Source organism: Daldinia decipiens (genome assembly GCF_022478715.1).
Source record: "Daldinia decipiens strain CBS 113046 unplaced genomic scaffold F4813scaffold_32, whole genome shotgun sequence".
NCBI classification, from domain to species: Eukaryota; Fungi; Ascomycota; class Sordariomycetes; order Xylariales; family Hypoxylaceae; genus Daldinia; species Daldinia decipiens.
The window spans coordinates 319,587-331,708 of record NW_026054575.1 but is presented as its reverse complement, the minus strand read 5'-3'; the positions used below and the strand labels follow the sequence as shown (position 1 = coordinate 331,708).

The window sequence follows — 12,122 nt, the reverse complement described above, 5'->3', positions numbered from 1 at the left end:
AGTAGTAATTACCAATGATTCTATTCGATATAGGTCAGTATCTGGACCGGCATATAGCAGTACCTGATTCTCAAGTGATAGTTGACCTATTTGGGGTTCAAAGCGAATATGTTATGAGGGCATGACGTATTGGATCATCATAGTTGCTTTCAAAGGTGCGAAAGGAGAGATGCATATCGCTCCACGCTACGAGCACATCTCGCACAATACGATCTAATTCCTTCCTCGAATCCGGCAACAACTAGGCGGACCAATGGCGCGAGATAGCGAGGGCGAAGATAGCTGCGTTTGTCTGAGCGACGTCGCAACGGGGCTGGTTAGGCTATCTGGCTGCTGCTGCTGATGATGATGATGCCTTACTTGCGGCCTACCTGACTGTCTTGTCTTTTTCTCTCCGCTCTGTTGTTCCTTTCCCCCGTATCTTACCACACCAGCTCTGTGCGTCTACTTGCATGCCGTTGTCCTATCTAGCCGCGGCATGTATTACCAAGGTTTCGAGGGGAGGGCTTGGCGGGGACGAAAGGCGTCCTTGTCTTTTCTATTTCCTTTTTCTTTTGCGACTGTATGTAGGTAGGTACCTTAGGTAGGTACTGGTAGGTAGGTATGTACTACTCGTTCACAAGGTGTGAGATACCTAAGCAACGGGGTTAGGTAGTCCTCTAGCTATGTAGAGCCTAAGCATGGCGCTGTGTTTCTGTCGCGCAGGGCAGCAGAAGACGGTGAGAGAGAGTAGCGGACCAAGCGACTTTTTCTTTCTTTCTCAACGGGTATGCATTGTCATAGTTGCCTTCTACCTTCTGTGCTCCTCTTGGTCTTTTGCCCTATGTTGTGTCTAAAACATCGAATTCGAAATAACTTGATATGAGGTTGATGTAGGGCGTACAGTGCGGGTGACACATAAGAGTTGGCGTTAGGTACTGGTAGACCAGGTACTGCATACCAGGTACTGTTAGATATGTAAACATATTGGTAGTTAGATCCATGGAAGTTAGGGTCGAAGCTACCTGCTCGCCGGTCGTTTAGATTGTTTACCATATCTAGTACATAGCATATACTCCCTTTATCACATACCTAATACTTATACCTAATACTTATACCTAATATTTATACCTAATACTTAGGGGAATACTCTTAAGGGTTAAAGGGGGGCATTCCACGGAGCAAAAGACTAATAGATGAGCCGTTTCTAGCGACGTTACACGACCTATGCCGTCCGCACATGGCTAACCTTATTCAGCTTGCTACCTATAACCGAGTACATACTCGTACATGAGACTTACATACATGGGCATATACATGGAATATACATCGATATACATGAATGCGGGTAGAATATTCAATTTCCCCGTCGGGGACAGCAATGACCGCCGCAGCGGCACGTCTGTTGCGGGGGGGGGGGGGGGGCGAGTAGGGAAGTTGTTCTCTATAATAGTTAATCTTAGAATAGTAACTTACATACATTTCTTGCCTATTTTGTTCGTTTGTCATATATACGTCTGTATAATCTGTTTACCAATCTGTAAGTCTATATGTGAGATATGGATGTATATGCTTAACTAGGTACACACCTACATACTTTAGGTACTGTCTATAGTACTTAATGTAGATATTATATATAATATATATACAATGCGTTTATTGGCTGATAGTAGTATATCTCTCTAATTGGTATCTTCCTCTCCCGAATAATTTGTTAGGAAAGAAGAAGAAAAATCTTGGCGCAAAGTGCTGCCCTCGACATCATATCTCAATCGAGATCCGTGATACAAGCTTCCATTGATAGGTGACAGGAATAAGTACCCAGGGTTTATTTTTGCGGTTACAACTGCCCTACCCTCTCGTCTTCTCGAAGACTTGTTGCTTCACTGAAACCCCTCCTTCTCGGATCGACCTGCAGCAATTACATTTGCTAATTCTACTGTACAGTTAGTTACATGTATACCTGTCTATCGTAGGCGTGTAGGCGGGAGGGGAAACAGTATGGCTGACTGGTCCGTTGTTGGCTTAACACTTAATACATAGGTAGGTAGTTCCCATGTGCTCGCTTCCCAGCGTCATCTCAGACACGGGGTCATGCAACCGTGGTCCAAAACGGACTGGCAAAGTCTAGGCAAGCTACCAAGGATATAAACGACAGACATACAGCATGCGGTCCATCTGTCGTGTAACGTCAAGGGTTCCCGAAAAAGAGGGGGGGGGCTTGTCGACGCCACTTATACTGCAGCCCTCGACTGGTTGGGACTGGTTGGGAGAGGCTGGAGTGGGAAAAGAAAGAAGGTCATGGAAGGAAAAATCGAAGACGAGAAGGGGGCAGCCAAGAAGGAGAAGAGAAGAAATTAGACGAGCAATCCCATATTCAATGGACACCTAAACGGCCTGGACTCGGACAAGATGGATCAGGTATAAAGTAACAAAGTAGCCATTCTTCACTACCTATTTAGTACGTAGGCGCTGCTGGCGGTTTATTAGATACAGTAATACACTACACAAAAGTTGAAGTACGTACACGTACACAGCGTAGTATTATGCGGTGAGGGAATCTTCACCCACCCAATGTCGAAGACGGTGATGTGTGCATACATGGCATGTAACACATGCCCTCATTGCGTCGGCGCGGCCTTGGGCGAGAAGATAACATGCCGCAGCTCGGTAGCTGGACACGCTCTCGTAAAAGAGGAGAGGGATCATCTTGATCAAAGCCGTAATCCGGTTTCCAGGTTAGTCCAACGACGAGAAGGTATACCAATCCTTTCGTTATTACGCAACCTTTACCCAAATGGCACAAGTTCAACATCATATTAAATGACGGCCGCTAGACTACCTAAATTAGAATACGCATGGCAATTTCATCTTAGATTGTCTTTTTTTATTATGCGATATCTCCAAGTCCTTAATGAATGCTCGCCTGGCGCCTTTGAATATTCTAGCTAATTCTAGTTAAATAAGCTAGAAGAAGTGACGAAATGAATCGGGGTAATCGTTGGCTACGTTATTTGAAATCTACTGTCATCATGGGAGGGAGTTTGGTCCCTTGGGCCCTTGGACCGGCTCAGGGTCGGATACTTGGATCTTCTCACATACATACATTACCGATCTAATGCGAGAAGTCACAAGAAGACCCCTGCAGGATCTAGGCAATTCCCTGTTGAGCACGTTTGGCCAAGTACTGTCCTCCACTAGGCCAGTAGCCTTACGGATTAGGTCAAAGTAGATGTTTTCCCGACTGTGGCGTCTCTGGGACATACTACTTCGAGCCCAGTGAAGTGGTTGAACGCCACGGCTGCTGATACTTGCGGCATATGCTGGAGAGCAAGGAAATTCTCCTTCGTCATTACCTACCTAGCTGTCATGTTCACAACTACTGCTCGCATTAACTCCATAGTTCGTTGTCAGCGGCCAACTTCCTGTCGATAGGAGTGGACAACAACCTAATTAAGAAGGACTTAACTATGGTAAAAGTAGAAAGATCGTCTTTTTACTCTTTTCGCCGGTCGTAATCCCGGCCCACTACTGTGACGTCTCAAGGTTGAAGAACATACCTACCCATGTAACGTTGCGAAAAAGAACCCATGTGATGCTAGGGATTTGCAATCCAATGCTTTTGCGCGTTGGATAAGGGTTCCAAACTAATGTTGGTTCTGGAGTTTATACGTGACCGTTTTCCCCTGTCCGCTTGCGCTGCGCTTGGGAACTCGGACGAGAAAAAAGGAACTAAAGTCCGAAAGGGATGTTCTTGGTTGGGCGAGATCGACCCGATACTTCGGTAGACAGGCGGGGCCATGGATCGATCGTATTATCAGGCGTTTATTGCACACAAAAGGCGCCGGGGAGCAGACCCTAGGGTAACAGTTGAAAGTTCGTTAGATTACAATATAAAGAATGGTAGCTAAAGAGGGCCTCTTGTCAGCGCCCCTATGCAAGTTGCGAGGCGTATGCTAACTAACAGCCAACTGGATTTGAACAGTGTAGAATAACTATTCGAACTTATTTTTGAAGGGGGCGTGCAAACAGTCAACGGTCAACACTCAACACTCAACACTAATGAAAACTAAATGATTGCCCTCCGGCCGATAAGCTTCTAGGGTAAGCTATGAGCGAATTAGAACCCGAGCCAGAGGTTCTAGGAGACATTCAAGTAATCGATGTGGTCGTGGTGGTCTTGGGGAGACTCATCAGAACTCCAATGAAACGTACATGTAGGACTTTATCAAGGCGGATAGGCCCTAAAAAAGCAAAGATAGTTACAACGCTGTGGCGGTTTCACGTAAACGAGATAAGTTCTCCCGCCTCCAGCATTAAACCTAACGCAAGCCTTTCACAGACCAGTAAGAAAGACAGGATGGAGGTAACCGTATCGCAAGCAACGATCTGCAAGGTCCGGCACGCCGTTGAGACATGCCAGAGTGCCGCTGGAATCATTCCGGGCACCTCGTCCCTGTCGAATAATCGATACATAAGAATACAGCCCGCAGAGTAACTACTAGAATGGATAGAGAAGACGATCGAGATCGCGCCGACATGGTACTAGGTAGTTGTTCCCACCAGCTCACCCAAAAGTCCACTAGTTCCGGATGAAAAACTTGAGGCTGTCGGCCCGAAGCATGTGTAGATGGCATCGGGGCTCTAAGCGAGGGAAGCAGAGGAACAGTTGAGAGTTGGGTATCGGCCCCGTTGATCTTTAAATTGTTAATGCGTCAGGCGTTGCGAGCCATTCTGTACCACTTATACGTTAGGTACTCAGCTTCGATAGGAGATCATGCTATTAGGTAACGTGCGGTGGAACTTATGCCGGGGCAGCAAGGGCCATGCACACAGTATGTAGGTATGTATATCACCAGAAAAGCAATATAATAATAGCAGGGTTGTTACCGGAGGAAAAGTAGCGTTGGTTAGAATTGGGTGGTGGCGTATGTAATGGAGTTGATCGCTTTAACTGTCCTTTATTTGCTGGTATCTCTAGATGCTGGTATCGAAACATTCATCACACTGACGACGTTCAGGGGAGACGCACGTACTCGCATCTTCACACCAGCACCTGATATTTCCATTCTGAACCTTCTCTGCGGCGTGAGGGTACATTCGAATATGGGCATGTATCTAATACTATGCAAATGCCATGCAGATGAATTAGGTAATTTCACGGTCACGATACGACCTTATTAAATACATGCAGTACATCTCAGTTATGTATAGGTAAATGCTCCTTGCTCTACATTGGTAGCTGATACTCTGTGGCTTGTAGGTTTGCCTTCAGAGATATTGAGAAGGCAACCTAGGAGGCTCGACTAGGATGAAAGTCCTATTCATCAATAAGGTGTATAAACTAGCATGCCAGCCTTCTCGGGGTCATCCTTGTAACCTCCTCAGCTTTACGCGAACCTACAGATGGAAGTACCTAACTACCCAAAGCTCGATCGTTGTACATATAATAATGTACCGTTCAGGTTAACAGATCCAGATCTTCAAGTTTTCCGAAAACCCCCACATAACGAAAGTGATAAGTGAGAGCATAGCACGCCTCATTTACCCGGATGCATCAGTGGTCGCCTGTAGATTCGAGAAATCTGTGCTGATGCGGAGAGAAACACAAGCATAGATCAGAACTAGTGACGAACTGAGATGGGTTGATGGCGCCCCCATGCTGCTAATGATGGGCAGGTGACGCGTGTTTGGGCCTCTTTTTCACATCTATACCTAATACTAACCCATCTTGTTTGAGTAGTATTAGTCAAGGAGGGCATTGCGCCCTGGCAGTCTAGCAAGGTCATGTTAGTTAGGCGCTTCAACACGATTGGTGCCCGGTGATTGACGAAGCAAAAGACGAACGGTAATTAAGCAACCTATTCGTTGGGTTTGGGTTGATCTACATTGGAGTTTAGATCTTGGGCCCACGACAAGGGGGGATCAATCAATAGATCTGAAATATTTATATCTTAATAAATAGTTTGATTAAGACGGCGGTCCTGCAATTTGGCTGAAGAAAGGAAAGATATCGTCAACCCGTCAACACATCCAGCATGGTATTGGAAATGTTGGAATATACTATTAAGCTTAAACATACTAACTACCTATGTAATTGACTTGACTATAGAGTTCAACTCTTTTATAACGTATATATCATGATAGTTACCTTTGAAAAGTTTCGGCTCTTTTTTATCATGTACTTATCGAGCTAGACTTGTTTGTTATACAAGATTCCTTTTAGTTACAGCATGCCGTTGTTCAAGTAACACCAACTAGGCCGACTCGGACATGAATAGCGTGCTATATTGTAGTTACTCCTAGACTAGCTCAGCTTAATTCTAGAATAGTTCTTAAACGTATTTCTCTATTTATTACTCTATTTATATTGATATTGTTAGAGCTTATTTTGTGAAGTACCTACCGTAAGTCTTGACATTTTGCTGTTTACTTACATAGAGGTCGTCAGCTACTTATAGATATACCAACTTAATCTCAGCTTCGTATCTTTAATTAGAAAAGTCTTCAGATGCGCTGAAGTCGAAATTCAGCTACCAACAGATTCAGATCGTCTTTTTTGTATCGTTGTTTACGTAGTAGTTTCTTTATTTTTCGGGAAATGACGCGTAAATCAAATACCCAGGGTTCGGGAGGCTTTCCCCTAGCAAATCCCTCCCGCCGCCGGGCTATTCGGGTCGCCCCATAAAGCTCCACTACGCACCGCCCCGAAACCATTCCCAAGTCTTATAAGTCTACTTTACAGGGCCACTTAAATCCACTCCTCCCGCTAATAAGCTAAGGGCAACCAATTCTATTCCATTACCCCTTGTCACTTCGCAGGGGTTACTCCCACACGTTATGCAGAGTCATCAGACCGTGATCACTCAACCCACTGTTCTGGTCTCTACTTCTCCACATGCTTCTCTTTCTCCAGTTTGGTCTTCTTGCTTGAACTACTTGGGGTTTTTCTACATTGGCATCTTCTTCTTTTGCCATTCTATCCGGAACATATTCCGTATGTAGGTATCTAGACGCTTTGCTGAAAGATGGAAATGGAAGAACGCCCAACTTACAAGGTAACGGCGGTTAATAAACGCCTTGGCTAAATAAAGTGTGCTTATTAAGGAGCGTTCAAGCCGTTTCCCTGTTTGAAGTTGTTTCTGCTGAATTCGACAATGAGATATTATGTTAGGTAGATACTATGTAGATCCTATGTAAATGCTATGTATATCTCTTGAAAAAAACGTGCGCGCAATGTGTGTACATTGCAAAAATAACTATAATCTTAAGTCCCGATTCTTTCGGCAATCTCCCGTATACAAACGTCAACGTACATATGTAAACATCCATTACCTACCTGGTATGGCCCTGGTATAGGTTGTATATAGGTAGGTAGGTATGTAGGTAGGTATGTAGTGTATGTACCTGCTAACAATTGCGAAGGCAAAAGGCAACGCTATCTAGCCCTGTCGCCTGTCTATTCCGTATGTACTTGGCTTTCTTCCCCCACTGCTACCAAGAGAGCATCGTATTGGTTGGGCACGTCAATCCATGTATTGTACTGTACAAGGCCTCAATAATGCCGCCATCCATAATCCATTAAAGCCCCCTGCTCTAAACACATTCGGGCCTTGGGGATATCATAGCTTGCTCAAAGAGCTTTCCTTGCCTGTCCGCCCCCTTGACAGCAGGACCCCTCGCAAGAAAAAACCCACACGACCTCATTACTACCTAAGGTAAATCTACTTACCTCACAAACCCGCAAGCCCATATCCATACCCATACCTTCTTCTCCCCGCTGCATACGCACATCTGTACATACCCTTTCGTACACACCCGCAAACCAAGAGAAGAATTTAGTCCTTGCTCGTGTCTTAACACCCAAGCTTATCGTAGAAACGAGGGGCAGGGGGTTCGTGAATTCTGCTTCGTGATCCTTGCCATCTTTGTGTTTGGTCTATTTTTTATTTTTTATTTTTTTCATTTTCCCTTCGCCCTACGAGACTACGACTACTACATGCAGCATTTTCTCCACTGGCCTCACCTCTCGCCGTCGTCTAGATCCCTTTCCTTCTTCTCCAATTTCGCCATAGCTTATTAACGAGGAAGGGACCTGATCAGCTTAACAAATAGCGGAAGAAACCCGCCGCCGCAATCTGTTTTCTGTGCGAGCACCCAGTCTACAGACCCCCCCATCGCAATCGTTTGAGAGCCAGCTCTTTTTTTGTTGTTGCTGTTGCTTATCCCCCCCTCCGAGGACCACTGCTGCTTGCCGCATGAGCTGTGTGGGAACCACATGGTTTTACGAGCCTTTGAACTCCGCCGCATCACTTATCCCTCGCATTAGACTGCCGGCATTCGTGGTGACCTGACGTCCAGCTTCAGCTAGTTAGCCACTTTTCACCTTGGTCCATAGCGCTCAATGGGCTCCCTCTAAATTGGTTGGTAAATGCCTATTTAATACGATTGTCTTCACAGTGCGTCCGGCTTTGCGGCTCGAAAAGGAACGGATGAATATGATATCCAGCTGCAAATACTAATATTTTTCTTATATTAAGCTGAACTTACACCCTCACGACGACTTCTCGCTGATTCTGAGACAGCTTCGGAACCCAAGACGAAGCATACTTACGAGCAAGTGAAGTGGCCTCACTACTCGATGTCTCACAACTTTGTAAAAGTGAAAGAGGACATCCACCGTCCTTTACGCGTAACCTTTGCGACTAGTTGACGATCCCGTTTGAATCTAGGACGGGCCTGCTCAGCTCATTAAACTGAATACGCAAGGCTGTTCAGTTCTGACGCTACGGCATTGCCTTTCTTTGTTGTTGGCCACTTGACCCATGCTCAGCTCGGCCTAGTTCGCAGCCGCTCACCAGGTTTCTGCATCAAAGTCCAATAGCACATTTATTTGATATCCCGTCCGCCCCGACCTGCCAACCTCTTTTGGAAGCAAGCTCCCGCTGCCGTTTCTAAAACAAAGAAAGACTATCCCGTCTGAGACTCAGCCCTCGACGTGCGCTTTGGCTTTCTGGCCAGCTTCTCCATATCGACAGTTTACTCCAACTCTTCTTAAGCCCGTTTGAGTCTGCCAATACGAATGTACTACACTCTTATCTCGTCACAACTTCTTGTCTAACTACACCCTTGCACATATATCAGGCACGCGCTCCATCTCTTCTTGCCTTGTCACAACATATACTAGCTCTGACGGACAATCCTCCATCGACTGCACTCAACCGGTGTCTTCATTTTTTCATCATCGTTACCAAATCCAGTCTCGTCTTACCGCTCCCATTTGTGAGACATACTTCGACACCGCATTTAAGTCGGGAATCGGCGACGTTGTCGAAAGGATCTGACCGGACCTTGGAGACGAGAATTGCATGTGACAAACTGACGTTGTCAGTAGTGGAGGCTCTGCAAAGTTGGCAGCACCCACTGTAAAACCGAGATTGTGAAATATAATCTCTACTGTGAATAGCTAAAATCGAGTCTCGTCTACTTCTTACTCTCTTCGACCATGGTGCAAGACGCCAACCAACCGAGGGAGCACTTCCCGTCGTCTCGAACAGCCTATTGGCCCTATCAGGATAGATTTCCCATGGAACCAGTCCCCGACGAGGGCCGCTTTACAGACCCGCAAGACATACGGCGACCTCCTATGGTGAGTGAGATAGTTCCATTCTCTTGAGTATGTAGTATTGAGCATAGTATAGGCTATCGACAAAGCTTTACGCGAGTGCTGCAATATCCCAGCCGAGTTCTATGTGGTTATACCCGTCATAGAAGGGAAGCCCGCCATCTTCACAGCGCCTAATATACCAGGGATAAATATAACAAGGTTCTTGGATGTTGAAGCGCTCAGTCGCGAACTACAGCGTCTTCAGTCCGGTAAGTCTAATTTCAATCAGACCTTTCAAACGCGCTCAACTAAGACTTGCCGGTTCAGCTTCGAACCCTGCATATACCGAGTCAGAATCTGGTTTCGAACCAGAAATTAATCGGTACCCCATGGACCCGGGTAGGCGTTGGGCACAGGAGCGTCGATATGGACAGCCTATAAGTTTAACGAGTTTCGAAGACGATGGAAACTACAAGGCTCGCAAACGCCCAAGGGCAAGCATGATACGGCGCGAGCCCGAGAACTATGACGACGAACCTACAGCGTCATCAAGTCCCTCAAAAAGAGGAATTACAATCCGCGATGACAAGGCCGTTTGGGCATTCTATGAAGAACGGTTCAAGACTATTCAGCAAAGCGCATGCAAATTACTTGCCAAAGCTTGGGTGAAGGCGGTCGAGCCAAAGAAGCAGTCCACGCACCCTTACACAGGCGCAGATGAAAAAGCACCTGATTGGTGGCCAAAGCCTTGGGGGCCAAATCGAGACCACAAGGTTAGGCACAAGGAGCCTGACCATCTGTACAAACGCGGTAAGACGGTTACAAACCGGTCAACCGTACTTATACTGACCAATAATCTTAGAACGGGTTCACCTCCTCAACCATATTCTTCGGATGATAATCGAGCCGAATCACGCGCAACATCCAAGTATCCAAAAGCTTTATCTCAATGTGAGTAAGCTAGAGGAGGTCACTAATGAAGCCTTATCGTCATTCTTCACCGACAAGGACAACCCTAGCAACCTGCAAAAGAAGCCTTACTTGAAGGAAATCTTCAAGGTTGCTCATCTCGAGGAACGATATAAAGATGGCCAAATTGGTAAGCAGTCCAAAGTCGGTTGTTGTATATTATTAAGTCGGTGCTAATCATGATTATAGATGGTTCGACCGTCGTCTACGTGATGCCCAACGACCGTCTCAGTCAGGGGTATGTATCGGACACCGAGGATGTAACACCTGGGAGAGATGAGGGCGAACACAATCCAGCTCCCAATTCCTCCAGCTCATCCCCGCAAAGAGCAAATATGCCACAGACGCTCATGGCTCAATCACATAGCACCGAGCAAAGCCCCGCGACCCAAATATCCGGTGATGCATTCGTAGGGGAGATGCCAGTTCGCGGTACTCAATACCCCCAGCCAGTATTAGGCGCTGAAATAGGTACCGAGCGGCAGAATTTTGTGGAAGCGCCTAGTATGCCCAGTCAAGCTCCGCTCCATCCCTCTGCGAACTTAGGCCTCCACGATATGTACACCGGTCCGCACGATTCAAGCAGAAGATCGTCCATGTTCACAACGCCATCGGAATACGCGAGCCCGGCAACTCCGACGATGTATCAACAACCGTGGCAAACCGGTTCTGCGGCACCTAGTAATCCATCGGCTTATACTTTCCCACAGCAGCCTAGCAACGCGCATCAACCTTTTGTCGGCCACACGGGAGTTCCGATGGCTCAAAGCCAACAGTACATGGGCACATCATTCGACAGCCTACCAAGAGTGAGCCATAATACGCAACACGACGGGATGATTCGTTCATTGCCTCAACCTACTTTTCCCAATTACATGCCTCACGAGCCAGGATCTCTTCCGGGGCCAGGTACAAAGGGCGATACTCTTCCTCGGCACCCTACACAATAGGTCCCCGCCGGCGGTCGACGGGGACCTATAGTCTTGTCAACTAGCTGTGTTGGCGGCTGTCTTCGTCATACTAAAGAGTTTATCTAACGTCCGAGCCCCAGCTTAAGGCAACTCATTAACTGTATATGTTTTGCGAACACCTGCATACGTGCGGCGTAGCCCTCGATGGGTTAGTTGTTCACCTTGGCTTGAGAGCTGGGGGTCTTGGCATTAAGTCAACGTGAATCGTTGACTGGCTGTCTCGAGACTCAATACAGAGTAGCCTTCTAGGACGACAGAGGCCGGATGCTATGCATCTTAAGCGCTCTGGCGTCCTTGTTGAATATCGATTCATTTTAATTAGGGGCGGCAGTTACTATATTACCATAAACCGCCATTAAATTGTCCTCCTCGCATACGCGTATGAGGCGGGGGCAATTTGTCTTTCAATTTTGCAGAGAGCCTCGACGTGACCAGTCTAACAGTTTGCATATATTTATTTTGTTTGTGCTTCAAGCTTGGCCAGTCCTTGCCACATTTGTACCGTCGATACCTATTCTGCGAGCGTCATGCGATAACACGAAACTACCGATGGAACGAGAACATGGGCCGGCAATGGTGAAGTATCAAGCATCAAG

The 12,122-nt window shown here is 46.6% G+C and overlaps 1 protein-coding gene across 1 annotated transcript; it reads left to right on the top strand.

Moving 5' to 3' along the window:
- Positions 1–9,975: 9,975 nt before the first annotated feature.
- F4813DRAFT_382290 (uncharacterized protein) lies at positions 9,976–11,505 on the top strand (the record flags this gene model as incomplete). Its single annotated transcript, XM_049245785.1, has 3 exons — positions 9,976–10,396; positions 10,449–10,685; positions 10,745–11,505. 3 exons carry the CDS (start codon positions 9,976–9,978, stop codon positions 11,503–11,505), a joined length of 1,419 nt encoding a protein of 472 aa, XP_049097066.1.
- Between the last annotated feature and the right edge of the window lie 617 nt (positions 11,506–12,122).